Source organism: Carassius gibelio, chromosome B21 (genome assembly GCF_023724105.1).
Source record: "Carassius gibelio isolate Cgi1373 ecotype wild population from Czech Republic chromosome B21, carGib1.2-hapl.c, whole genome shotgun sequence".
In the NCBI taxonomy this organism is placed as follows: domain Eukaryota; kingdom Metazoa; phylum Chordata; class Actinopteri; order Cypriniformes; family Cyprinidae; genus Carassius; species Carassius gibelio.
In genome coordinates, this window is record NC_068416.1 from 10669444 (window position 1) to 10695089 (window position 25646).

At 36.2% G+C, this 25646-nt stretch overlaps 3 protein-coding genes across 5 annotated transcripts in view; 1 reads left to right on the forward strand and 2 right to left on the reverse strand.

Moving 5' to 3' along the window:
- Window positions 1-12873, reverse strand: part of LOC127985930 (E3 ubiquitin-protein ligase Siah2) — a 31828-nt gene extending 18955 nt beyond the window's left edge. The window contains exon 1 of the mRNA XM_052588141.1: window positions 12321-12873. Within this exon, the coding sequence (XP_052444101.1) occupies window positions 12321-12713 (393 nt within the window). The 5' untranslated portion in view covers window positions 12714-12873. The remainder of the gene's footprint in view (window positions 1-12320) is intronic.
- A 1100-nt stretch (window positions 12874-13973) lies between these two features.
- LOC127985756 (transcription initiation factor TFIID subunit 9-like) lies at window positions 13974-20596 on the reverse strand. Of its 3 annotated transcripts, none has more exons than XM_052587894.1 (7): window positions 20551-20596; window positions 19049-19130; window positions 18772-18908; window positions 18546-18680; window positions 14779-14860; window positions 14535-14645; window positions 13974-14313 (listed from the first exon to the last, which is right to left on the reverse strand). In XM_052587894.1, exons 2-7 carry the CDS (start codon window positions 19125-19127, stop codon window positions 14150-14152), a joined length of 708 nt encoding a protein of 235 aa, XP_052443854.1. In that variant the 5' UTR covers window positions 19128-19130; window positions 20551-20596; the 3' UTR covers window positions 13974-14149. The 3 variants fall into 3 exon arrangements, with proteins under 3 accessions (XP_052443854.1, XP_052443853.1, XP_052443852.1); XM_052587893.1 differs by lacking the exon at window positions 20551-20596 and adding an exon at window positions 19508-19664 and having other exon boundaries at window positions 13974-14292; XM_052587892.1 differs by lacking the exon at window positions 20551-20596 and adding an exon at window positions 19508-19659.
- Window positions 20165-25148, forward strand: LOC127985757 (ras-related protein Rab-24-like). The gene is made up of 9 exons (XM_052587895.1): window positions 20165-20632; window positions 21247-21375; window positions 21654-21722; window positions 21801-21879; window positions 22653-22720; window positions 22798-22897; window positions 22966-23016; window positions 23131-23190; window positions 23955-25148. The coding sequence occupies exons 2-9, from the start codon at window positions 21259-21261 to the stop codon at window positions 24017-24019; spliced, it is 609 nt and encodes a 202-aa protein (XP_052443855.1). The 5' UTR covers window positions 20165-20632; window positions 21247-21258; the 3' UTR covers window positions 24020-25148.
- Window positions 25149-25646: the final 498 nt, after the last annotated feature.

Here is a 25646-nt window from a genome sequence, read left to right on the forward strand (position 1 = left end):
TAGTGCTGCAGAGATATCAACCTTAATTAGCATTAGCATTACTAACCCCGGCCCGACAGGTGTCGTAATACCAGCTTCAGCCATGGGAGGCGGTATGCGCGCAACATAACCACCAGCCAACCTGCAATACACGAATAACTCTCACGTCTTGTGGGCGTGGCTGAACCTGATGTCAATCATGTGGAAAGTACAGCACAGTACTTCATTTCAGTTCAGGGAAGAGAGAGAAATTATGGCTCAAGCCCTTGGCAAGAGACCACCACCCGCTACAGGGAAACAACCGCGCTCGGAATCACAAATCAAATCCGATAAGAAAAGGAGCCGAACCAGAGTAAACATCGGCACTGCTTTTAATCGCTGGAGACAAATGATGGACTTGAAAGAATTGAGGTTCGACTCTGAACTTGCAACATTTCTTTTCGATTGGTAAGTTAGATGCTGTTAGTATTTCGCTAGTAGTTTGTTTTATATGTTTGTGTATTTTTTTTAGGGAAGTTATAACATAGAAATGTATCGAAGGCTGTTCAAAACGTGCTAATGTTAACGATGGCTAACCGTAGCTGCGTTTGATAATTAGCTAGCTATAACTTAACGTTACCCATTTTATTATATCATAACTAACCTGCTCTGTCTAGTCTGTTGGTCTCCGTGTCCTGTTTGATTCGTGGTTTTTCTGTGCGTGAAAAAATTGTTGTGTGGCATGAAAGCGTGTGAAAAGAGTCAATTGCGTGTGTCTCACGGTGAATGCTTGAGAGTTGGCACATTAGCTCCCAAGCAGAATAAAGGACAGGTTGATTTTTGCTGTTTAGCGTTTGTATTAATCTATGATGTGTCCCTGTTTGCGTACAAGGACATAAAAAATAAATTAAAAGTGATACGTGGACCGAGGTGTCTGAGATTGTTCATTTTAAGTAAAGGATCATAATATTTCGTCCACAACAATATTTAATGAGGTTAACTTATAACTCCTTGTGGTTAGTCTGCAGATCAACAAGCTTGTTTGCTTTGCGGCCGCTTTAAATACAAAATTAAATACAAAATAAGCATTCGATCTACGTTAGAGCGTCTGAGCGCTCACAAATCTTTCTGCAGCATCGTGAGCAGAGCGGCAAGAGAGATTTTTGGCGTTCTAGACGCCGGCGGTGTGAACGCACAGTTAGGCTTCAGCTATGGCTGTAGTGTTGTTGTTAAAGTAGGGGCGGAGCATAGAGACTATGCCATTTCTCGTTTGTTACTCTAGAGTAAACCAATTCACTTTATTGAGGCATATTGCCCCCATCTGGTATGGAATGTGGAGTATGACTTGATTTTTTTTACCAAACATTACAGATGGCACCTTTAAGTGACATACAATTTCTGATGATTTCTAAAGTGTGATAGAGAAAAGGGCAACAAAGACGACATTTTTTTTTTTTTAAAAAGGTCAAAACTTTTGTTATGATGTAGGTTTTTGAGGTACACTCTTGCCATAAATTATTACATTTCCTACATTTTTTTTTACAAAAAAGATTGGTAAAATATCAATTTAGGAGTCTCAGACCTTTCCAACGATATATAGTTTGTCATGATTAGATTAGGATTTAATTGTAATATAGTGAAGTAAACGTAGGTGTCCCACTGAGGGAACGGGTGACAGTTAACAGGTTAATTACCATAAGAAGTATTCCTTTAAAAAGTATGCTAGAGTTTGCTTCTTCGAAGATGTGTCACAAAAAGTTCAATTAACCTTTTAACGTTTACATTATTCATTGCTTTTTCTGTGGATCGTCCAGATTCTATGATGGGCCATTTTCCTTGTGGCCAGTGAGCCATGATCAGTGGAGAGCCACTAGAAGGTTGCAGCCCTCGGGCAGAATGGTAAGCGAGGCAGATGTCGCATCATTAAACAGGCCAGGCAGGGAGGGTGAGCAGAATGTGGTCAAGGATCGCTGCGTCCATCATTAACACGCAGGAGAAGTGAAGAGTGACGCATCAGTGTGCCCACGAGGCAGATACAAAATGCTGCTGACATGGCACAAGAGGTCAATACTGTTTTCCACAGGTCCTCACAATTTACAGTTAGAGAGCAGGAGGAAGAAGCTGCTTGGGTGCACTGCATTCCAGCATCAGATAATGCAATTTGAAGATGGAACCAGGGATGATATTGCTCAACACGTGATGAAAATCAATTCCGTTCATATATTCAAGAGCTGCAGGAAATGTAACTACTGTGCTTACTGGAATGTGCTATTACTCTAGGCTTCCCTAATGAAGTGCAGGAGTTAAATGCCTGAAACTGCGACCATATACACACACACACACACACACATATATTATAACAAAAAAAAGAATCATGTTACAACAACACGCACTAGCTATGATGGCCTCCACACTTGCTTAAGCGGATTCGGCAAGACGGAACCAATAAAAGTAATAATATTATTCTAATTCACCCATATAGTTGCATATTTGTCCCACAGAAATGCACATTACATAATAAAGCTTTGTCTTTTAGTGTGAGGTTCAGATAAAATGTTCTAATATATTTATATTAAAAAAAATTAAATAAAAAATAGAGCGAACTAAATTGAAACAAAAAGGCCAATAAAAGGGCCTAAACACTGACCTTGTTGCTAGTTGTAAGGTAAACAAACTTAAATGCTCAAGGCTTAATATGACAGCAATAAAAAAGGCTACTGAATTATCTATAAGCGTGTGTGTGTGTGTGTGTGTGTTTTTGTGACATATCAGGACTCAACTCTGTATAATGACATGGGTATGACACCGGTATAACAAGGAGAGGGTGACTTAGTTATGAGGATATAACCCATGTGCCCATTTTTCAAAACACTTATAAATCATACAGAATAAGTGTTTATAGAGAAAGTAAAAATGCACAAAGGTTCCTGTGAGGGTTAGGGGTAGGGTTGGTTAAGGGCCATAGAATATACAGTTTGTACAGTATAAAAACCATTACGCCTATGGGATGTCCCCACTTTTCACAAAAACAAACGTGTGTGTGTGTGTGTGTGTGTGTGTGTGTGTGTGTACACGTTGCAATTACAGTTGTTACTCTATAATGTGACCTATAGACAAAACAATTGAGAGGTCGTATGCTCTTCAGTGGTGCAAAGAGGAGTGTATGCATTCAACTGATTCCAAAATGACAAGTGACAGTGCGAAGAAAATATTCACTGAATCAGCAAGAAGCAGCAGTGAGAATTAGTACTAGTTTGCTCATTACCATGCATTCTTTAAATAAAGCTAAAAGAGCTAACTTTGCATTCTTTCTGCCCTTTACATAAAATATAGCTGACTGTGGTACTTTTTGTCTGAAATAGAAATGCATATCATAAATGTTTTATGTATGCAAATATTCAATTATAGTGTGCCAAACATTTCCAAAAAAAAAAAAGTAAAAATTAATAAATGTATATATACAGTGCCACTTGACTAATGCTCCAGAAGGAAACACGATGCATTAAGAGCCGGGGATGAAAACTTTTTGAATTTGAAGATCAAGGTAAATTGTTCTTAATTTGTTTTCCAGGAAATGTGCAAGTATCTTCTGTTGCTTCCAAAGGGCAGTATTGAATGGAAAAAATAATACATTTCTACAAAATAAGAACAATTTGGACATCTTCATCCTGTTCGGCTATTAATGCATTGTATTTCCTTCTGAAACACCAGTGAATGTTTGAACCTTTTTTTAATAGTTGTGTTCGAGTCCCTCATTTGTACCCACTGTGAAAAGATGGATCTCAAAATCATACAGTCACTGCTGGAAAAGGTTCAAATATGCAAAAGATGCTGGAAAACAGAAGATTTCGCAGGACATGGAGGATTTTTCTGAAGAACAGAGCTCGGTTTAATTGTTCAGAACAAACAAGAGACTCATGAACAACTCACAAACAAAAACAAAAAGTTGTGGATCATCCAGGTAACCACAAAGGTCACAAACTTTTGAATAGGATTATTTTAATAATTTCAGCTTGTTTTTTTTGTCTTGTGGACTAAACATCTTTTATGCAAAATATCTTACCCAGGACAGTACCAATAAAAAAATAACGTGTTTCATATGATCTCTTATTCTGTTCAAATTAAATGTTGTCATGAAATCAAGAGTCATGTTTATTACACAAATTACAGTATATTGGTTATTTTAAATGCTAGCCTTTTATTTCCAACATGCTCATTTTTCAGGCAACTATGTTGTTGAACTATCTCTCCAGCGATAACAAAATATTCCTGATATCACTGAGCCCAGCATTGCTCACTTTTATAATCTCTGCAGGTGTGAACTTCCTGTGCAGAAGAAAGCGGTATTATGCGGAATGACATGTTGACAAACAACAATTGCCCTTTATCGACCACATGGATCCTTGAAGTATAAAGATGGTCACATCCTACATTACTTCTGCTGAATGTACAGATGCCATTAAAAGTGCTCTGCATTAACCTTCTCGCTTCACTTCAGTCATCCTTTCTGCCTTTGGCCTCCAGAGATACTCAAAGTCACTCTTTCATTTCTGTCATTCTTTGCCCTGTGAAGTTCATGTCAATGTGCTGACTAGAGCTGAAACAACGAATCGATTTAATCGATTAAAATCGATTATTAAAATAGTTGTCAACTAATTTAGTAATCGATTCGTCGCTAAATAAATTTCATTTGCCATAAGCGGCTCATTTCGTGCATATTTCAAATCTGCGGTGACCAAAGTGTGGCAGTAATGAGCCACCGGAGGTTTTACTCAGCCAGTACAGCAGGTGAAGTAGCGAATAGCCAATAGCTGGCCTCGTTTTATGTCACGTGCTTCCCGAACAGCGTCTCTGCAGCATTCAGCGGGAAGTGGGAGTACTTTACTTTGAGCCTTCAAAATGAAGAGTAACCTGTAAACTCTGCACTACTGAACTGTTTAAGGGGCCGTTCACATATCGTTTCTTTTGCGTGCTCAAGTTCGTTATTTCCTATGTAGGCGCGCAGTATGCACTCTCATAATGGAAGCGACGCGGTCGCGACACGCACGCGGTGCGATGCGCCCGTTTTTCCAGGCGCGTCCACACCGCATCCATTTATCCTTTGCTGAAATTTCCGGGTCTTCATGGAGAGGGCACGTCATGGAGAGAGCACGTCATGGTTGCTTAGCAAAGGCAGACGCCTCAGGGGCGCTTCTGCCCGAGCGCTTTGGAAAGAAGGAGAAAGCGTCGCGACTAGCGTTTTCCACGCGTTTTTAGGTGCGATATGTGAACGGCCCCTAAGAATTTTATTTGTGCAGATTCTCCAGTACAAGGTTGTTTGCAAATGTTTAGTCGTAAAAGCTGATAACATTGCTTTTTAACAGTTAACATTTAAAGCTTTACAAACATGTTATGTGATCAGTTTGTCGTTTACCAGTTTATAATTCAGACTTGCAGCCTAATTATGACTGAATGAGAGAGGTAAATGTTTGAGTATATTTAAAATGCTCTTCTTTTCTAAGTATTCACTGCTCTTTTTCACACAGCAGGTTTTTTGTGTGTGTCCCAATTTTTTTTTTTCTGGACAACCTTCTGATGGATTTTACTTCCATTCAGGTTTCATGCCATTGGCACTTTTTTTCGAAGGATTGTTTACAATTTCACAACATAAGCTATAAAGCTTTTTCCCAGTAAATAATAAAATACAATGCACTGCAATTTTATTCTGTTTTATCCTTATACTTCGTGAAAATATGTTCTCAAAGATTCCTTAAGCTTTGTTTGGGATGTTAAACTGCTTTAGGAGCTCTAAGGACTGCCATGGTGAAAACAATATTTGAAATCTCCTTGAGAATTTTGCTAGAGTATGGGTCAGTGTTTTGATTGCAGAAGAGTTCGACAAAGGATTACTAACATAATAAAACAACTCCAGGTATATTTTTGATAAGGATATGACAATGCAAAATGGTTAAAATCTCTTAAAAATCTATGCTGAATGATAAAGACCCTTTATTAATAATTTACTTGGGGAAAAAATTGAAAAAACTAAAATATAAGTACATAAACCGATTAATCGTAAAAATAATCGACAGATTAATCGATTATCAAAATAATCGTTAGTTGCAGCCCTAGTGCTGACCATGTCCTTTCTCAAAACTACCTGCAAACACACACATGCAGTTTGTGTGCATGCAGCTGCAGAGGGGCGAGCGAGTCACCCTGTGAGCAACTCATCTGTGAAATTAATTAAGGGCTGCTCACATTCATTCCTCCAGTGATATGATGAAGGGGCAGCAGCTATTACAGGAGGGGGAGGAAACGCTGTACACTAAAATGGTCTTCTGATCCACCTCTTAGCACATCTCATGTATGAAAACTGCAGATTTCTCAGTAATCCTTTTTATTTCTTTACTTAATTGACACTGAGTGCCTTGTGCATGTGTGTGTAGATTTGTATAATAACGTATGTGACATGTGTTTATACATGCATGGTCTATTAACAGCAGCACACTTGGGTTATTTTTTTCTATAACAGAGGAACAAAGTATAAGAGAGAGTTATAATATATATATATATATTACAATATATGTACACAGTATATAACAAAATGCACAGCAATACATTATGCATGGTACCGTGGAACATATTTACATGGCACGAGATACAACCTTGGTATTACATTCCAAAAAAATTACAAAAATGTAATTTAAATTAAATTAAAAATCAAATGATATTAAATGAGATTCACAACATTTCTGAAGCCTAAAATAATTTAACAATAAACAATTCATAATATTTAAATCATTTACTCAATTTCAATTAACTTTTTTAATAAATTAAAATGGCGCTGTCAAACGATTAAATCGCATCCGAAATGTTTTTACATTATATGTACACATATATATTTGTACTGTGTATATTTGTGTATTTATAAACACACACACATACAGTATATATTTAAAAATAAATGTAAATAATTGTATATATAAACAACATTTTTCTTAAATATATACATGCATGTGTTTGTGTGCATATAACACAATATACACAAATATATTATGTAAACAAAAACGTTTATCTTGGATGTGATTAAATCACAAGTTAATTGTTTGCCAGCACTAATTAAAATACTTGGAGCATGTTAATAAATATCTTTCATCTAAAAACAATGACAAAGATCATTATAAATATATATATATTGACTTTTTCAATAAACATTTAATAATATATATCAATATTTTCCCAAGTTCAATTTTTGTAAATAATTTATATAAATAATACCCAAATATTGGTTAATATTTATAAATAAATCAATAAATAAATGATTAACATTTAAATATATATAAAAAAAGACCAATTCCAAATTTTGCTCAATCTTTTATACTTTTGTTCAGCCTAAATGGAAACTTATCGGATGATGCCCAAAATAACAAAATGACTAACGTCATCCTGCCTGATAGATTTTCAATAACTATGGTAAATCATGTATGGCACAATTAATCTACAAGAATATAAGCTAATAAAATCACAAACACAAGGGTTTTCAAAGGCAGCAAAGCTTTGTGTTGTGTATACAGATGCTTGGAGAGGCATTACACTCAGTGCTGCAATCAATGTGATGCATGCGCAAAAGCCAGATGTCACCAGTGTCCGCCACACTGGGGTGCTCTCCTCTTTAAACAGGGTATGATGGGGATCACAACAAACCTCTAATTCGCTGTTGACCCGCCTCTATTCATAGAGACAGCAGCTTGTGTCTTAAACCCACAGAACAGGCTGAAAATAGACTCACACAGCAAAATAAATGCCCAAGCCTGAGGGGACTAAGTGTATCCATGTCTAATCTGGTTACGTATGCCAGCCGGACACAGCCGCCCTCTGCCAGAGCCTGGCGTGTGAGAAAAGCAGCTCAGTGACAGCTCTGAGGAACTGCTCCCTTCCTGCCAGACTCTCTGGGCCGTTCTCCAAACAGACATCCTACATGAGGTGTGCTACGAAGGCATCTGAGGAGACACTACGGCTGATATCCAAGTCTTCCATTTCCTTTGAAACCAAATAAATCATTCTTAGGAATGTGAAAAAAGCATATCCTCTTTCTGTTGTATGATAACAGGAGGGAATAGTGGGTTTAAGAATGAATCAGAAAAGTTCCAGTCATCTGGTACAGCATGAAGACAAAAAGAAAGTGCAGTCCCTCATGTGTCAAGGTCAAAGAAAGAAAGAAAACATCAGAAATATCTGAAACCTGTCCTTCTTTAATTATAAAGGTTAGTACAGGTTGTAAAATGTCATGTGGTGCAAATTAGAGGACGGCACGGGAGTGGGTTTTCAAACCTCTCCCATCCCACTCCCCAAATAAATTCCTGTCCCATCACAATCACACGAAATAACTGGGGGAAAATCCCATCCCATCCCAATCCCAGAAGAATGACTCCCATTCCCTCCCACTGCCGTTTGTTTTTGTTTGGCCAGAATTTGTCCGTTACAGTAAAAATACAGTACAGATCACAACATGCCTACCTTAGTAGAATAAAAATCCAAAATGTAGTTTTTTTTTGTAATTTTATTGAACTGAAAGCCAGCTTAAACAATGAACAGTGTGCACTACACACACATTCAATTTAAAGTAAATCATCCATGCAAACACACACGTTTTCTATTTGAATTGGTTCTTTTGAAAGTAGACATTTCTTCAAAGTTTCTTACTCAAGTTCAGAGACCGAGACAGCAGAAAGCCAATTATTTATTTTACAGAAGCGCAACGATTTGATGTTATTCTGCGTGCACACAAATAAACGGAGATTCTTTACAGATTCAAAAGATGTTTTCATCTTATCTGTATGACCAAAGATTGTCCTGCAGTGAGCGCGCTGCTGTTCAGCTTCCACGCAGACAATTGAACAATGAACATTTCTCTAGGTTAACATTAGATTGAGCGGCCATGGAAAATTGCTACTACATTGGTGTGTTTGGATGTCCTGCCTGATGTAGTATATTACCACAGAGACCAGCCGTTAAAGATCTGTCCGTCACGGACTGCGTACGTCATACACTTAACCAGCCACACCAAAGCAAACGGGAGGGGAGCATAAAGAGAAAAGGCAACTTGAATGGAGTTCAAAATTAAAATACTGTTTATTCATATAAAAGGTATATTTGTGTATAAAGCTGGGTATCGATTCCTGGTTGCTTCCACTCCCACTGACATTTCACTGGATGCTGACTTCCCAATCACGTAGTTAATATTTATTTTGTTTCAAGGTCAGCCTCTAGTGCAAATCCACAACAACGTTATCATATTTATGAATTAATAGCTGAATAAATTAATAAAAGAAATACCTTAAAATACTGATTAAGATGTGTACTCAAGGTGTAAGAAGGTTGGTTATTACTTTTAACTGGATGGTTACACCACATGACCTTTTTAGAGAAGGCTACCAAAGCCATGACATTGAGCATTTGGACAAAGTGCCAAGCTATTAACGAACACCCAATTAATGTCACTCTAGGTCTTTGATAATAAGACATACAGTATCTTAAGGACAACGGTCACAGATACACCACATTACGTAACCTGTGATCACATAAAAGAAATTCACACGCTTTGCTGATGAAAGCATTATGAGATCGGTTTAATTTCTTTTTGGTTTACGGATGTAAAATAAAATAAAAGGATGTGTAAAAACAAAGTTATTTTAGATTATATTTTCATAAAACATTAAGTCCAACACTTTTATTTTCATTTAGAATAACATCAACATGCACCATAAACCAGTAAAAAAAATCATAATAAAATCAGTAAATATTACATATTCAAAGTAGTGCTGACAAAATTAGCATGTTAAAGGCCCATTCACACCAAGCACGATAACTATAAAGATAACGATAAAGATATATAGTTCTAAAAATAGTTTTCAATATTAAAGAATAGCGGAGTCCACACCACAACTATAACGATAAAGGCACAAAGAAACGATACCATTGGAATCACCTTCAGAACGATTTTTTTTTCTGATGAATGATAAAAACATTGCCAACCAATCAGAATCAATCCTGCTGTAATGGGCTTGAGAATTTAAAGCAGCAGACGCGCATCTGCTTAGAATAGACAGACAATATCGTTCGCTGGTGTGGACGCTAATATTGTTTTTTTTTTTTTATAGCTTTTTCTTTTTCGTCCACACAATGAAAGTTTATCAACATTCATCAACAGTTACCAACATTCTTCAAAAATATCTTGTGTATTCCACATAAAAAATAAATAAATCATGTAGTCCTAACTCTTAAGTCATAACTTAAGAAAATATCTTAAATGAGCAAATTAAGAAATTTGTGTAATACTGTAACTTTCAAACCACAGTGCCCTCCCAGTATAAAACCATAATAAATTGAACCCAAGCATCCAAGTGACTCTTTAATTCTAAGGGTTTAGAAAGAAAATAGTAATAAAATAAACGGTCATAAATGTATAAAAATTTTGTCCCAGAAAAACTGATTGTAATTGGTATAATTAAAATAAAAGTAGTATGATACGATGCCTTTAAAAAACAAAGTTTCTGTCAAATGTTGAGTGCAGCCCATGGCACAGTCCCAAAATGATTGTTTTCACATCATCCTACCACAAAAAAAAAAAAAAAAACTGAGGTCCCATATACTTTAATGCTGTTAGTACAGAGCATCGAATAACTAGCTGACAAAGCCTTTTGCTGAAACAACAGTGGATCCAGCTTTACTTTAACTACAAACGTTGAGAGCTACTTTCCTTTGCTGATGGCTGTTATCACTCCAAAAATTGCACTACATCACACACCAGATGCCATGTCCTGATTACAGCCACTGTAAAGAAGGAAACATTACCCCAGGGAACAAGAGTAATGATCAACTCTCACAGGCCAGTGATAACAGAGAATACGACTTTAATGTGCAGATGACGCAAAGATATTAGCAAAAATGTCTGAAAATTTTTGAGATTTCATTTGATTCGTTCGGACAGTTCACTCATGCACTGAATTGTTTGTAGTGATTTCTCACACTGAAATAGTAACAGGATACTTCATGAGACGCAACACCAAGAGCACTGGATTAGATTTTATATAGACCTTAGCCAGGTTAGACAGCAAATTAAATTTAATGCAGATGAAAACAAAGCTCTGAAGGATAGACTTACAGTTTTAACATTGATATGCACTGTACATACTATTCCCTGTAGTAAAAGACAATGCACAGACTTATATATATATATACTTATATATATATTTTTATATGATACGCGTTAGGGATGCACGATATTGGATTTTGGCCGATATTCTATATGCCGATATTTTCAAAATAATTTTGGCCGATGCCGATACCGATACATATAAACATTTTCGCCTGATATATTTAAACTTTCATTTTACTGAAGAGAAATCCATGTATCTCTTCTGTACTGATTCTACCATAAATGTATTATTTTACAAATGTAGACAGACATTCACACCTGAAAAACAGGTCAATTATTTCACTTGGAGAATATCGGCTGATGATACATGGGGCAACTTTTTGATTTGATTATTCTTCGGGCACTTTCCCATTGAGAATGTGCAACACATTTCTATGTAGATATTTTAGATTGGTCATGGGCCGTTTCTCACCTGGGAGCGGTTTCATAAAAAAAAAAAAGTTTACCAAACAAGCCAGGCTTATTTCAGTTAGTCCGTCTTATTTAGAACCAAATCAACTGGCAATAAGTCAGACTAACTAAAATAAACCCATCTTATTTGGCAAAATTTTATGAAACAAGCCCCTGGTTGCCAGTTGACTAGAACATTGAGTGCCCGGCCACATTGCTCAAAATGCTGCCCCATGTATAATCAGCCTTAGGACATAAGGAGATGCTTTTTTGATGGGGTGCCTGTGAAATTATGCCCCTATCTTAACGCTGAAATGTACCATTTCTTCAATGGGAATTACAAAAACAACAACTGTTTCCAAACAGGTTTCCCAAAGCACTCCTTACCTGCCATTGGTTTGACAAACTAATAACCCCGCCCCCCAAACCTCTACATTGGTTGAGACAATTAACGCCGTTACGCTGGCAATGATCGGGACATTTTTTCCTACGAATGACTAAATATTACGGTGTGATAGAGGAAAGTGTTTCTACACTTCAGCTGGATGTTTTACTGGAAACATAAAAGAAGGTGGCTTAAAATACATAAAAGAAGAAGAAGTGCTGCATCTAGGCTTGATGCAAAATACACCTGTGGCATCTGAGCGGTGTCTAAACTCATGACTGCCTGTGTGCCGTCATACAGTACTGAATGAAACAATATTGCAGGCAACTTTGGATTGGTTATGACGGCAGCGAATGCATTTCACCCGGGCTACGGGGTTGTTCTTACCTTACACGGAAACGGCAGAGTAGATGCAACTTTTTCCATTGCCAAGTTCCTTATGCTCGGCGTGAGAGGGCCGCGACAAGTCGGACAACAGCTGAGCTTTTGTCGACACTGGTTACACACCAGATGCCCAGCCTGACACTGCAAGATCGGGGGCAGCACGTAGTCGAAACACACCGGGCACTCAAACAGTGCTGTCAGTTCGGCTGACTGTCCTGGTAGGACAGCGGTTGGAAGGGCTACAGCGGCCGCGGACACCGTACAAGTGCCCGCGACAGAGCCCGATACCCCAGCGGCGGCGGCGGTTGTTCCTCCAGAACCTCCATGCTTACTTCCTCCTGCTTTACAAGCTCCGAGTCCTCCGGCCGCACCACCCGCAGAGGACGGACGGCTCATGGTGAGGAGTGTAGATCTGTTACGGTGTAAAACCAAGACGAGTTCAAGCCCGAGAGCCCCACCATATAGACCCGACTGAAGACAGACTCGGTTCCGAACACCCTCCAGTCCCCCGCGGGCGCGGATACAACATGGCCGCCATAGTTTGAGAGCGAGTAACGAGTCTATTGGATAAAGAAGCTTTGATTGACACTCTCCTCAGCCAATCACAGAGCCGTGCTGAACGTTGGAACATGTAGTAATTACGTGTGGCTGTAGTGAAGTAAATAGCAAACATTTGCACTGTGTCCCTTCAACAAGACCAAAGATATTTCACCGTTCTATGAAATCATAGGAGTCTGTTGCAGTTTTTATTTTATTTTTATTTATTTATTTTTACTAAACAGAATGAGTTATGTGGGTTAGGTCTAAATAAAGTTTTTACAGGGCTATTAAGTGGAACAAGACATAAAAGTTATGAATGAATAACATTATATGAGCATGGTTTTAACACATCTAATAAACCCCCTCTTTTCTGGTTCAGTTATTTATTTATTTTTTTTTCAGTTCAGTGAGCATGCTTGGGATGCAAACTACATTACAATAAGCTGTTTTCGCACTCTTTTCATACATTTTTAAACTAGATACATTTACATTTTGAAATACACATTTATGGAATAGCCTACTGAATTTCCTAATATGTACATCTGATGTTATTTGTTCTCTTTAAATACTGAAAATAAAAGTGTATTGCAACCATCTTTGCTCTACCATTTGAACTACAGATATACATTAGTTAACTTGCTATAAATGTACACTTAACCATTTATATTTCAGAAACTGTGTAAATGTAATTTGCTGTCTCTAAATAATACATCTATATATTCTCCATACATCATTAAGACTGATCACTGACTATACCATATCAGATGACCAGGACATTCAAGAAGAGTGTCTAAATATTATATTATATTAATATAACTGCATTATAGTAGTATTACAATTTAAGTAGCGTCAACAATTATTCCTGGAGTAAAAGCATACAGATCTGTCTAACCAGCTCCCTCTGCTGGCATTTCATTGATTTATTTTAAAATAAACTACATGCAATTAGATTTCATACCTAATAATATTTTCAAATAATGATGGCATTTATGAAATTATCTGACTAACTCAAAAGGCTTTCCTTCTACCCACAAAAAATAAGATTTTTTAAACAACTAAATATATTCTATGTAAATAAATGAGATAAAAGAGCTTGTGAAATAACCAAACACACAATTTATTAATTGATTTTATGTTTATTTTTACTAACAAAAATGAACAATAAATGGTAATTGGCTGTTATTGTGCAAGCATCTAAACAAAGAAAAGACAAAGCTACTGAAAGGCAAATTCATAGTTATCAATCACTTATATACAGAATCACTTCCATACTAGTAAGAAACCACAGCAGGTCACAAAGCATCATAGTCATCCTCATCTTCATGCTTCCTCTTAAGAGAGGATGAGTCACTAGAGGAGTTATGGGACACCATATTGGTAGTAATGAGGATGTTCTTGGAGCCAATGAGAGAGGGGTTGATGAGGACGTTTTGAACTGTGGAAGTAGTAGGAGTAGCTGTGAAAACAAATTAAATCATACATTTTGTTATGTTACTGCTATAATTCATTGCATGATCTTAAATTTGCCATGTTTTATTTCTCTAAGCTCAATCAATAGCTTAACTTAAGCTGCTCACTGATTCGGCACAAAATGTTCCATATGGTCCTCAATATAAAAGATAAAAAAAGAGCATACAAGAAGAACTACTTATTCTAAGAAAAATAAAATAAACTTACCTGATTTGACAGAGGCAGCCTGTGAGGAGGGAATCTGAACTGTAAAGCGCTGGCCGGTCAGTGACACCGGCGTCCCCACTTTAGTTCCCACAGTCTGCACTGATGGCGTACCTGCAGTAAATACAATGATCCTTTAAACTCAGGTTTAGATTTTGCACTTGTTCAGCAAGAGATAATTGTGTGCATGCAAATTCTTGAAATGCTTAAAATCTTTGAGTATACTTAAGTATTTAGAATAACTGACCAAGAGTTGGAGTGCTTGGCCTACTGGACACTGCCCCCACACTTAACCGTGGCACTGTTATCCTGCCCGCAGACGAAGACACCTAAAATTCAAATCAAAACCATATCAGACTGAACATTCTGCCATACATTTTAATTTCCATCTGTTTGTTTAATATAGTTAAGTGCAATTAATATATTAAACAAACTTAATATAGTTAAGTGCAACTAAAACAACAACAACAACAAAAAATATATTATTTGAAATAAATATTAGCTGAAATTAAAGATTAACTTGATGTATTAAACAACTGAAATATAAATACATAAAATAAATACACAGACATCAGCAAATAAATAAAGTGACAAAATTCAACTGATATTTAACATGAAAATAAAAATTAAAAATATTAATACACTATATTAGCATCTCAAGGATACTAAAATAACATGTTTCTATACCACAAAATGTCAAGGAAAATAATAAAACACCACATGTGTATTTATAAGGAATATATATTTGTTATGCCAAGATTTATATTTTATCAGGAAAAGAAACTATTACATACACACATTTAACATGCGTGCACACACACACACACACACACACACACACACACACACACACACACACACACACACACACACACACACACACATATATATATATATACACATATATATATACATACATATACATATATATACATATAACATACATATATATACATACATATACATATAACATACATATATATATATATATATAGGGTAAACATGCCTATTAAGCTCACCAAAATCCATTGAGGCATGTTTAGTTCACATGATATTGGTTTCAGTATAAAAAGTTATATTAATATACCCTTTTAAGCACACCAATGTTCTAACTAACCCCCTGATGTCACATGTGCCACGTTTCCACCAATATTACCCGGAGCATTTGTACCAGGAACTTTTCCCCCCCAGACCTGTTGCTTTCTGCGTTTCCACCGCGGTGTAAAGTACCGGGAATAGGCAAATAGACTGGTGACATAGGTCTGCGCGCGTTTCTCAATACAAAGTATGCTGATTTTGGACGTGCCTCCTCGGTAGTTCAGACTTTGCGCATTATGCTGTGTTCACACCAAACGTGAATAGAGCGTCAATTTCGCGTCTAGTTTGCCGCTTGAACATTTTGAGATTGTTCGCTTCATTCGCACGTGAAATTTAATTCACAACATACGCGAATTATGTCATGGGGGGGGCTTCTGCCAGCTGAGTTCACGCAGCATTTTCAACCACAATTTTTATTCTGATAATTTTCAAAATCTTACTGTTATCGTGTCATGACATGTAGTTTTAAAAGTATTTCAGGAGAGAATGTAGTTGTTCTAAACTCAAATATGTGGTTTATTTATAAAGACAGCGTCTATTTAAAAAATGTGTTTCGCTGATTTCGGAGATGAGCTCCATGCGATCAGCGGGAGCTCAGAGCTCATGTATCCGCCGAGAGCAGCCTCACCTTGGCTTGATCTTCTGACATTTTCCGCTCTGATGTCTCTTTAGTGGTTCAAGATAAAATATAATTAGTTTGGGGTAAAACAAAACGTTTCTTATCTTTAATATATTAATATGTTTTATGTATATATATATTCCTGTCTCTATAGAAATATGAACTCCGATCCGGTTGACTGCTCACTTACAACATCAGTCGTTCCTCCATGTTGAATGAGTGACTCCTAAGCAGGCTCCTGATTGGTTAACGAGGCATGAATTGAATTCACGTGAAATGCTTAAATGCACAAAAAGCACCATGCGCTAAACGAGTGCATCGCGTGAAACGCTCAGTTCACGGATTAATTTGCATCATTGAGTCGAATTTGTGTCTTCCGCGCCGCGCTAAATGCCCCATTCGCGCCATGAGACCTCCAGACACGCATAAATGCACCTTTGAATTGACTTAACGTTGAAATCATTCGCGCCTAATGCCCTATTCGCGTTTGGTGTGAACACAGCATTAGACTCGGGAGTGTGATGTCCGCGACGACGCAAATCCGGTAAATCTGCAAACAGCAGCGTACTTGATAACTTCAGTCAGCTGACCTTGGCTACTGCAATTTTCTACCTCACCAGCAGGGACTTTCTGAGGGGCATTTTTTTTTTACCCGGAACTTTATTTAGTCCCTGGTTCCTGCAGTGGAAACACACCAAGTACCAAGCCAAAGTCCCTAGTTCCTGGGTAAAGTTCCTGCGGTGGAAACGCGGCAATGGACTACTTTGATGATGTTTTTCTTACCTTTCGTCATACATTAATGACATTATTTTCATTTTTGGCTGGACTAACCCTTTAATAGTTTATCTCCACAACAAAGCCTCTAAAGTTGAGGCTATGCATTTAGGCTATAAAACATCAATCCAAAAAACAAATTAATTTAAGGTAAAACTGATACCTACAGTACCTCTCTCATTCACTAAGAATCCAATATTCAAATATCCGTTTCCATATTTGTAACATCTGGATTCTAAAATATTATTTATTATAGGTTAGGCTTTGTACTTTCATTGATGTAAAACATCATCCTGGTCCAGGCACTGGTCACGTTGAACCCAACCAATTTTGTACAACAGAGCAATGCAACCTTTTGTTTCTTTAACTGCATTTTATTTTGATAATGTGTGTGCGTGTGAGGCTCCAGCGCGATGGTCATACTGGTTGATTATACAGATATATATATATATATATATTATATATATATATATATATATATATATTAGGGGTGTGCACGGATAGTCGAACATTCAAATATTCGTTCTGCTCTAATTATTCGATAAATTAGAAATTATATTCAAATTTCGCAGAAAAAAAATATTCACAATAAAACCTCATTTTCTGTGAATCTCCACAGCATATTTGAAGATGTATGCAGGCAAAAAAATAAAAATAAATAATGAATAAGGGGCCGTTCACATTTCGCGCCTAAAAACGAGAGGAAAATGCTAGGCGCGCCGCTTTCTCCTTATACAGCTATGATCAGCTGTTCCTTCATCTTGGCTGAGCTTTCAACATTGTTACAGGAAAGGATGAAGCTGAATGTTTAGTTCTTGTCACATGACCTGCGGTGCGCTGGAAAAAAAACGGGCGCGTTTCACTGCGTGCGCATCGTGACCGCGTCGCTTCCATTATGACCGTGCACCTACATTGGAAATAACGAACTTGAGTGCAAAAAAGACGCGATATGTGAAGCCATTTTTATGCAACGCAATGATGGCTGCACGCGTTTCAAGATGATTACAAGATGATTACTGAAATGATCTCAGCAGGTCCTTTAATGACAGCAATGAAATGCAGTGGAAAGGTTTTTTTGGGATTAAGTTAATTTTCATGGCAAAGAAGGACTATGCAATTCATCTGATCACTCTTCATAACATTCTGGAGTATATGCAAACTGCTATTATAAAAACTTAAGCAGCAACTTTTCCAATTTCCAATATTTATGTAATTCTCAAAACTTTTGGCCACGACTGTATATTATACACACACATCTATAGTCAGTAGTATATTTTACTCCATCTGAGAAGTGCTTACACATAAGATTCATATACTACTGACTATAGATCATTGACCTTTTTGCTCAAAGTTCGCAAATGTGACCACACTTTAGCCTGTAAATCACAAATGACTGGAAGAGTCATGTGAACTCGATGTTAAAAATACATCACAAGACCTTGTTATCAGGTATCACTAGTTCAGTTAATCCAAATTTTAGAACCAAACTACAACATCATATCACATATTATTCTAAATAATACCTTTTTCTGCAAGGACTTCAGTCTGTAGTTTGGTGTGGTGAGACAGTAGCGGTCTGGTGGAAGACGTGGGCCTGTGTATGGTTTGATCAAGGGCAAAGGAGTTTGGTTCTTCTGTCTTGCAATATCCAACAGAAACTGAAACCATGGACCAACCACCACTATTAATTATCAGAAGTCACAAATGTGCTATGCATAAAAAAAATAAAAGTCAACAAGAACAACTTACATCTCGTGGTGGAGGAGATGTGAATGACTGATCCACTCGACACTGGATTGCTAACCTTACATCATCTGCATCCACATTGGACTTCTTGGCATGGGTGGAATAAATTTTTGCATCTTCAATAATAGTTGTCACGTATCCTGAAGAAGAAAAAAAACTACAACATCAGACAGTGATTGTTAAAATGTTATTGGACGACTTAATAGAACAGAACTAAGACAGAGATAGTTTGTTAAAGCATTTTACAATATGTTGGAGGTCTTAAGTCATCCTGACTCACTGTATGTAAACTCCAGCATTTGATTGATCACTCTGGGCTCGTACTCCGTGATCCCCATGTCCTTAAGAATCTGCATCATAACCTTTTAAGATAATAAAATAAAGTAAAAACTGCACAATGAACATATCATGCATATTATATTAGCTGCATACCTGTATTTATATATATCAGCAAACATCTTAGCTTGCCTTACTATTTAACGCATTAATCGTAAATACACCCACAACCTTTTTATCCATGAAACACAGTAAATAATAACATATTTTATTAAAATATCACGAAAAATAAAAAAAGTATTACAGTGGACCAGTTAGCCTTGTAACATGTGCGTGCACAAAGAAGAATAAGAAAAGTAAAATACACAGTCGCATTTTAAATGGGCTGTTTTAATCGTTATGGTTTAAAAACAACAAATATTGCACAACGCGAAAATTAAACCGTTTCCAAAGCATTATTTACCTGTGCATCTTTAGGCACCGTTTTCGGAGACGCCATTTTCAAAAGAACTCAAATTCTCCTCCCATTATACGCAGGTTGTGTTTCTAAAGTCAGTGAGCTGCCTACATAGACAGCATTTTGGCAAACTTAAAAGGAAGAATCCTTGCGTGGCAGACAAGCAGCCAATCACAGAGGAATAATCAGATACTCAGCAAACTGTCACGCGCCAAGTGAATCGAGCAGCCAATCAGCAGCGGCTTAGAGGTTAAGCGCGTACTTGTAGTCATATGACGTCTGAATCATTTCTGCGAATCGTTTCTTTCGAATAGTTTAATTCAGATAGCAAAAACTGAATAAAGGAATTCCTCGTATTAATTCCGTTGCTTTACAGGGCGACACATTACGTTTCGTTATCAAGCATTTATTGAAATGTTACTTGTCCATGTTCAGTTTCTTACAACCACGTTTCCACTGTTACAAATAATTAGCATTTATATTAAACAATATTCAAATTAATTTCCATATTAAACGACATGCTATTTAGGAAACTAACCTCTCTTAAATTAAGTTGTAAACATAGACAGTACGTTTTACTCTTGACACTTCTGCGATTCGCTGGAGCCGATTCACACTGATCCGTCAATGAATCTTCAACGCTATTTGAGACACAACCACTGACCACAGTGAAGTCACATCCTCCTCTATATAAACAAAAAACACACATTAGTTTATTCCATCTAGCCACACACTACAGTTCCTCATTGACCTAATACAGAACATTTTTTAGCCCATTTACTGTAGATTTGATTCTCCGTGTAACGTTAAACTAGGAAAAATGGCTTCGACGTTGTCTAGATCAGCTGTGTTTAGTGGTGTTGAAAGCTAAGCTTCTTTCTCCTGGTGAAAAACGTTCAACATCACTTAACATTTAATTTTTTTGAACGTGTCCTCAGTTCGATGTGACTTCGCTGCTAATGTATTTGCGCGTCAAGTAGTCTTCAATTTTATTATTATGAGCTTTTGTGGCACACCAGTGTGGATTGCTAACTGAACCATTAACTTACCCACCCGGTTCCAGTATTTATCTGTCAGTAGAGCCACTCAGGAACTCTGAAGTCCCGTCAACATATTACACCAAAAGCCTAGGTAAGTGAAAACGTGAGAACGCTAAGGTTAGTGTGTTTTATATGGATAATATCTTGTTTGATTTACTGAGATTGCGTTATTAGCCAAAGCTAGCTCTGTACATGTAGTAACGTTAGTGGCAGAATTCTTATAAAAAACAATTAAGTGTAACGTTACTTTTAAAAAGTGTTTTTTATATATATAACTTACCTTAAAAGAATATACTTACGTTCTAAAGCAACGTAATTCTTTCGAGCACTTAACTACGTTATTTGCATTTAATGTAATTTTTATTTAAATTCGAATGTCATATAACACTGTATTTGAATATACTTTTAATCATACATTTTTCTGTAAGATTTTAATTTCAAAGTAACTCAAGTACTTTACATGTGCTTTCAGTCAACGACCTAGTCTAGAAAGTGTATTTGTTTTATTTTATTAATATATTAATATTAATAAAATTAAAGTCCAAGTACAGCTCTATTTATTTATTTGTTAAGCAATACAGGTGCACATTAAATATAATTAATCAGACTTCTGTTTTCCAGGATGATACTGTCTATATCTACCTAGCTGTAATATGCCATATATAAACATCTCTATGCCTATATTTATAGTGTCTTTTTCTTCAGACCCATATAATCATGACTGCCATGCGAGTGGATGCTAAGGTGGTCATGCTTGGCAAGGAGAGTGTGGGCAAAACCAGTCTGGTGGAAAGATACGTACATCGCCGGTTTCTTGTGGGACCATATCAAAATGTAAGTGTGTGTGTTAACACAGCAGCCTCTAGAAGCCAATTTACCATTTTCTGAAATCGTTTGGTCTAATTAAAGACATTTTTTGTGTATAATGTAAGTTTGACTGGCTATCAACTATCTCTAGTCATGTGTCACATACTATAAACCAGCTCCACAGGTAAAGCCACCTTCCACGGATGTCAGTGGCTCTTCGACGATGACCTGATATGATGTTTCCAGGCTTTATGTGTCTGTGTGTGTATATGTGTTTTTTAATTAATTGTTTTTTTCTCATTAAGACTATAGGGGCTGCGTTTGTTGCGAAAGCCCTCAATGTCAGTGACAAGGTGGTTACTCTGGGAATATGGGTAAGTGTAGTTACTTGGGACTTTATATATGCTGATCAACCACTCATTAGTGACTTCACATGTTTCTTTTGATCTTAGGACACTGCTGGGTCTGAACGTTATGAAGCTATGAGCAGAATCTATTACAGAGGAGCCCGCGCTGCCATTGTCTGCTACGGTAAATCCCTCTGTTGCAGTTTGACAGGAAAGGTTTTTTTTTTTTTCCAAATCCAAAGTGCAGCTCAGTCTAGCAGTCAGGTGACACTGAGCAAGGAAATGGCTCATGCTTGCTCACTCTGTGTATAAATTGCAGTCGTTACAAGTCCTGCTAGGAAGTTCATGTGTTTGATTCAAATAATTTAATCAGGGGTTCTCTGGAGTCCATATAAAATGTAAATAGGCAAAAAAAAAAAAATCAACAACAAAATTTTTTGGACCGTAAAATGTTTGAATGTAAAAAATTGAGATAATGCATATATATTTATTTATCATTTGTTTAATTTTTTTCAATTCATTTGATGTTATGATTTCATTTTGCATTTTAAAGATTAAAAAATATATTTTATTTTAATCTAATTTGAAATTAGTTTATCTTAGGTTTTGTTTTCTTAAAAAATATAAAAACAATTATTTAAACTTGTTGTTATAATATGATACTTAATATTTTACTCACACTATGTGTGTATATATATATATGTATATGTATATATATGTATATGTATATGTATATGTGTATATATTTTTTTTTTCAACACTACCATTCAACATTTTGTACAATAAATCCATTAATAAAAGTATCTTTTCTTAAAAAAAAAACACACAAAACTTTTGAACAGTAGTGTACATGTAAAAAAAAAATCTAAAGAAAATGAGCTCTTTCACAAGTGAAACAGTTTGAAACCATCCAATTGTTATGCTAAATTTGTGTCTGATTTTCACTATCACACTTAGACTTGACTGACAGCAGCAGTTTCGGAAGGGCAAGGTTCTGGGTGAAGGAGTTACAGAACTGTGAAGAGGTAAAATAAACCCACGTCTCACAAAATCATGAGAACAACTTCAGCACAACTTTATGGACACATTATTTTATTTTCAGCACTGCAAGATATATTTGTGTGGCACCAAGAGTGACCTCATTGAGGCCGATCGGAGTGTACGGCAAGTAGACTACCATGATGTTCAAGACTTTGCAGATGGTAAGCATGAATTTAGCTGCTTTTGTTTTCTTCAAAGCATTTCAATAAAACTTCATTAAAATTTTCAGAAATAGGTGCACAACATTTCGAGACCTCCAGCAAAACAGGAAAAAATGTTGGTGAGTGATACTTCAGTTTATCTGCTCTGCTGAGCACTGTTTCTGTGTAACGTGCCGTTAGATACTGAGAAGTTTCACTTCTTTATTTGTTTTATTTTTTATTTTTTCATACAGATGAGGTGTTTCAGAAAGTGGCTGAAGATTTCAGTAGCTGTGCTTTAGAGTTCATGCAAGGTGAGAATTTGCTGCAAAGCGAAACCAGTTATTTTACACTTTACACCTGGGTCTATGTGTTTCAGACACAAGGCTTTTCAAGCCCTCACTCTCTGTTACTTGATGCTTCACATAAGCATGAAAAGCACAAATGAATGTCATTACAATGACAAGATGCAAACTGCTTGCAAGGACCATCTTTGGAAGGTGCCCCCTTTTTATTTTATTACAGATTTCTGTCCAAAAACAGATGCACACACATGTGCATGTGTATTTTTTATAGTATTAATGGGAAATCATAGTAGCTGCTAAAAGCATAGTAGCTTTGTGTTATGCTTTGATCAATAATGGTACAGAGTATTTATGAATTTCTAAACCCTTTGTCCACCTTATTTTTATTTGAAAGGGCATATGCACTCAAATGTAATGTGAATGGGCAAGGCTTCTGGTTTCATCTACTGTCAGTTATTTTACATGTATCACAATTATGTTGTGCTGATTTATAATGTAAACTGTTTTTTATTGTTGTGTTATTTTAATATACTATTTTACTCATAAAACTCACCCAGTTTCCATTGAATGTGTGAGATTTCTGATACATGAGCAGCTATAGGAAAAGAACAAGAATAAAGTGCAAAGACATTGGCTTACTTCTGCGTTGCAAAATAAAGTGGATAGAAATATTAAGAATGCATTTAATAATTTTATTAAGGAATTGATATAGTAATGTGTTCTTGGTATTGTTCCCATTTGGATTTATTTATTTTGGTATTGTATCCTAACAGAAAAGAAGGTGGTGGATCTTGGGCAAAAGAAGGACTCTTATTTTGACAACTGCTGCCATAACTGAGCTATCACTGGAAAAACTGCTGTATCATATGGTCTATTTTGGGATGACTGGAGGCTCAACATCTTTTATACTCCTCAAAGCATCCGCTGGAGTGTTTTTTCTTGTTCTTTTTTTCTGGTGTGCAGTAGAACATGAAGGATTCCACTTTTTCCAGTGTTCAAGCAATGAACTCTTTCTTTATCAGGAACATGTTTTTTCATTTAGTTTTTTTTTTTTTTTTGGACCTGGGAATGTTGACTGAAGCAAATATTAACAGTGCATGGCAATCCGTTTTACCAAAAAGACAAGACACAAAGCAAGCTTTAGGGACAGATTTCATTGCATGGAGGTGATCGTTGCCAATTTTCACAAACAATGCCTTGAGTGATTTATCACCTTTTATGATTTAAATTGTCTCTATTTTATAGATTTTTGAGGATCGTAATGTTTACACCCTCCATTCATCACACTGCACTCATACATGAACAATTTACTTTCATATGTCCACACTTAAGTTTCAGTTTTCACCGATCTGAGACCAGTTCAAACATTTTTCTCATTATGTTAAAGATTTAGATGTTGTGGAAATTTAGTCTCCAATTAATATGTTCTTAAATTATAACGAAGCTGAAAAATTGATGTCAGAATATCAAAGGCTAATTATTTGAGGCATTCATAAAACCATGATTAATCTGATATGCGGGAGTCAAACTCTTGTTTGCGTCCTGTATCTTGTTGTTCATTATTTAACATATCTTTCCCGCATTCCAAAAGCAAGTCAATGTGCAGCATTTGATGAATGTGATGTTAATGTTTACAGTGCTATTTTTATTATTTAATTTTACGTCATTTGCAATTTGGGTAAGATATTGGGACACTAACTTGTCAGTTGTGAAAATGTTTGTGCATACTTTGTACATACAGCCTTAGTTCACTCTCTGTTCATGTTGTGCCTGTATTAAATACTGCTCAAAAAGGCCTGTAGCTAAAAATATGGTTCTTGTGAAACTGTATATTTTACGTCATCCAGAGAAATCCTGATATTGTGCCATTTTGACTGGATGTCCTACAGGAAAGAAGGACAGTATTATATTACTTTGTCACATTTTACAGTGAAATTACATTAAAAATTAAAAAAAGCTGTTGCATATTTTGTTTAAAGGTATCAGAATAGTATAAGCAAAACAGACCAAGTCATTTGAGACTGACAGATATTGGAATGATGAAATATTAAGTGTGCGTGCTGCATGCTTTTTAATACTGTAAATGTATCTTAGAACTCTTGGGAGTAATAACCTAAATTCATAGATTTTATACATATCATATTCATCCTTTGCTGCCTATTCTTGCTTGCCATCACATATCAAAGTTAGTGTTTCTTTTATTGTTTATTTTAAGAGAGTAAGGTACTCTCACCAAAATATTATTACCATTTAGCATACCACATCAGAGGACTATAATTAATAGATTATAAATTTCTTGAAAGTATCTTGTATGAAACTTATGCATCCTCCTTGTGGGACCTATATGTATATATAGAATTTAAAAAAAGCTTCAGTCTAGATTGCATAGAAATTAAAATGAAATTGTTGAATGAAATGATCTGAAATTGAATCAAATTAGAAGCTCTCTGTGCTTTCAGGATCTT

Bases quoted from the DNA above. Each gene is read 5' to 3' on its own strand.
- LOC127985756 (XM_052587892.1), bottom strand. From the start codon at position 19,543: ATGGCGTCTCCGAAAACGGTGCCTAAAGATGCACAG. The intron at 18,909-19,048 runs GTGAGTCAGGAT...TTTCTTCTTCAG, and splicing joins AATGCTGGAGTTTACATACA to GATACGTGACAACTATTATT. The intron at 14,646-14,778 runs GTCAGTTATTCT...TATTTACTGCAG, and splicing joins GCCAAGCACTCCAACTCTTG to GTACGCCATCAGTGCAGACT.
- LOC127985757 (XM_052587895.1), top strand. From the start codon at position 21,259: ATGACTGCCATGCGAGTGGATGCTAAGGTGGTCATGCTTGGCAAGGAG. The intron at 23,017-23,130 runs GTGAGTGATACT...TTTTTCATACAG, and splicing joins CAAAACAGGAAAAAATGTTG to ATGAGGTGTTTCAGAAAGTG. The intron at 23,191-23,954 runs GTGAGAATTTGC...GTATCCTAACAG, and splicing joins TGCTTTAGAGTTCATGCAAG to AAAAGAAGGTGGTGGATCTT.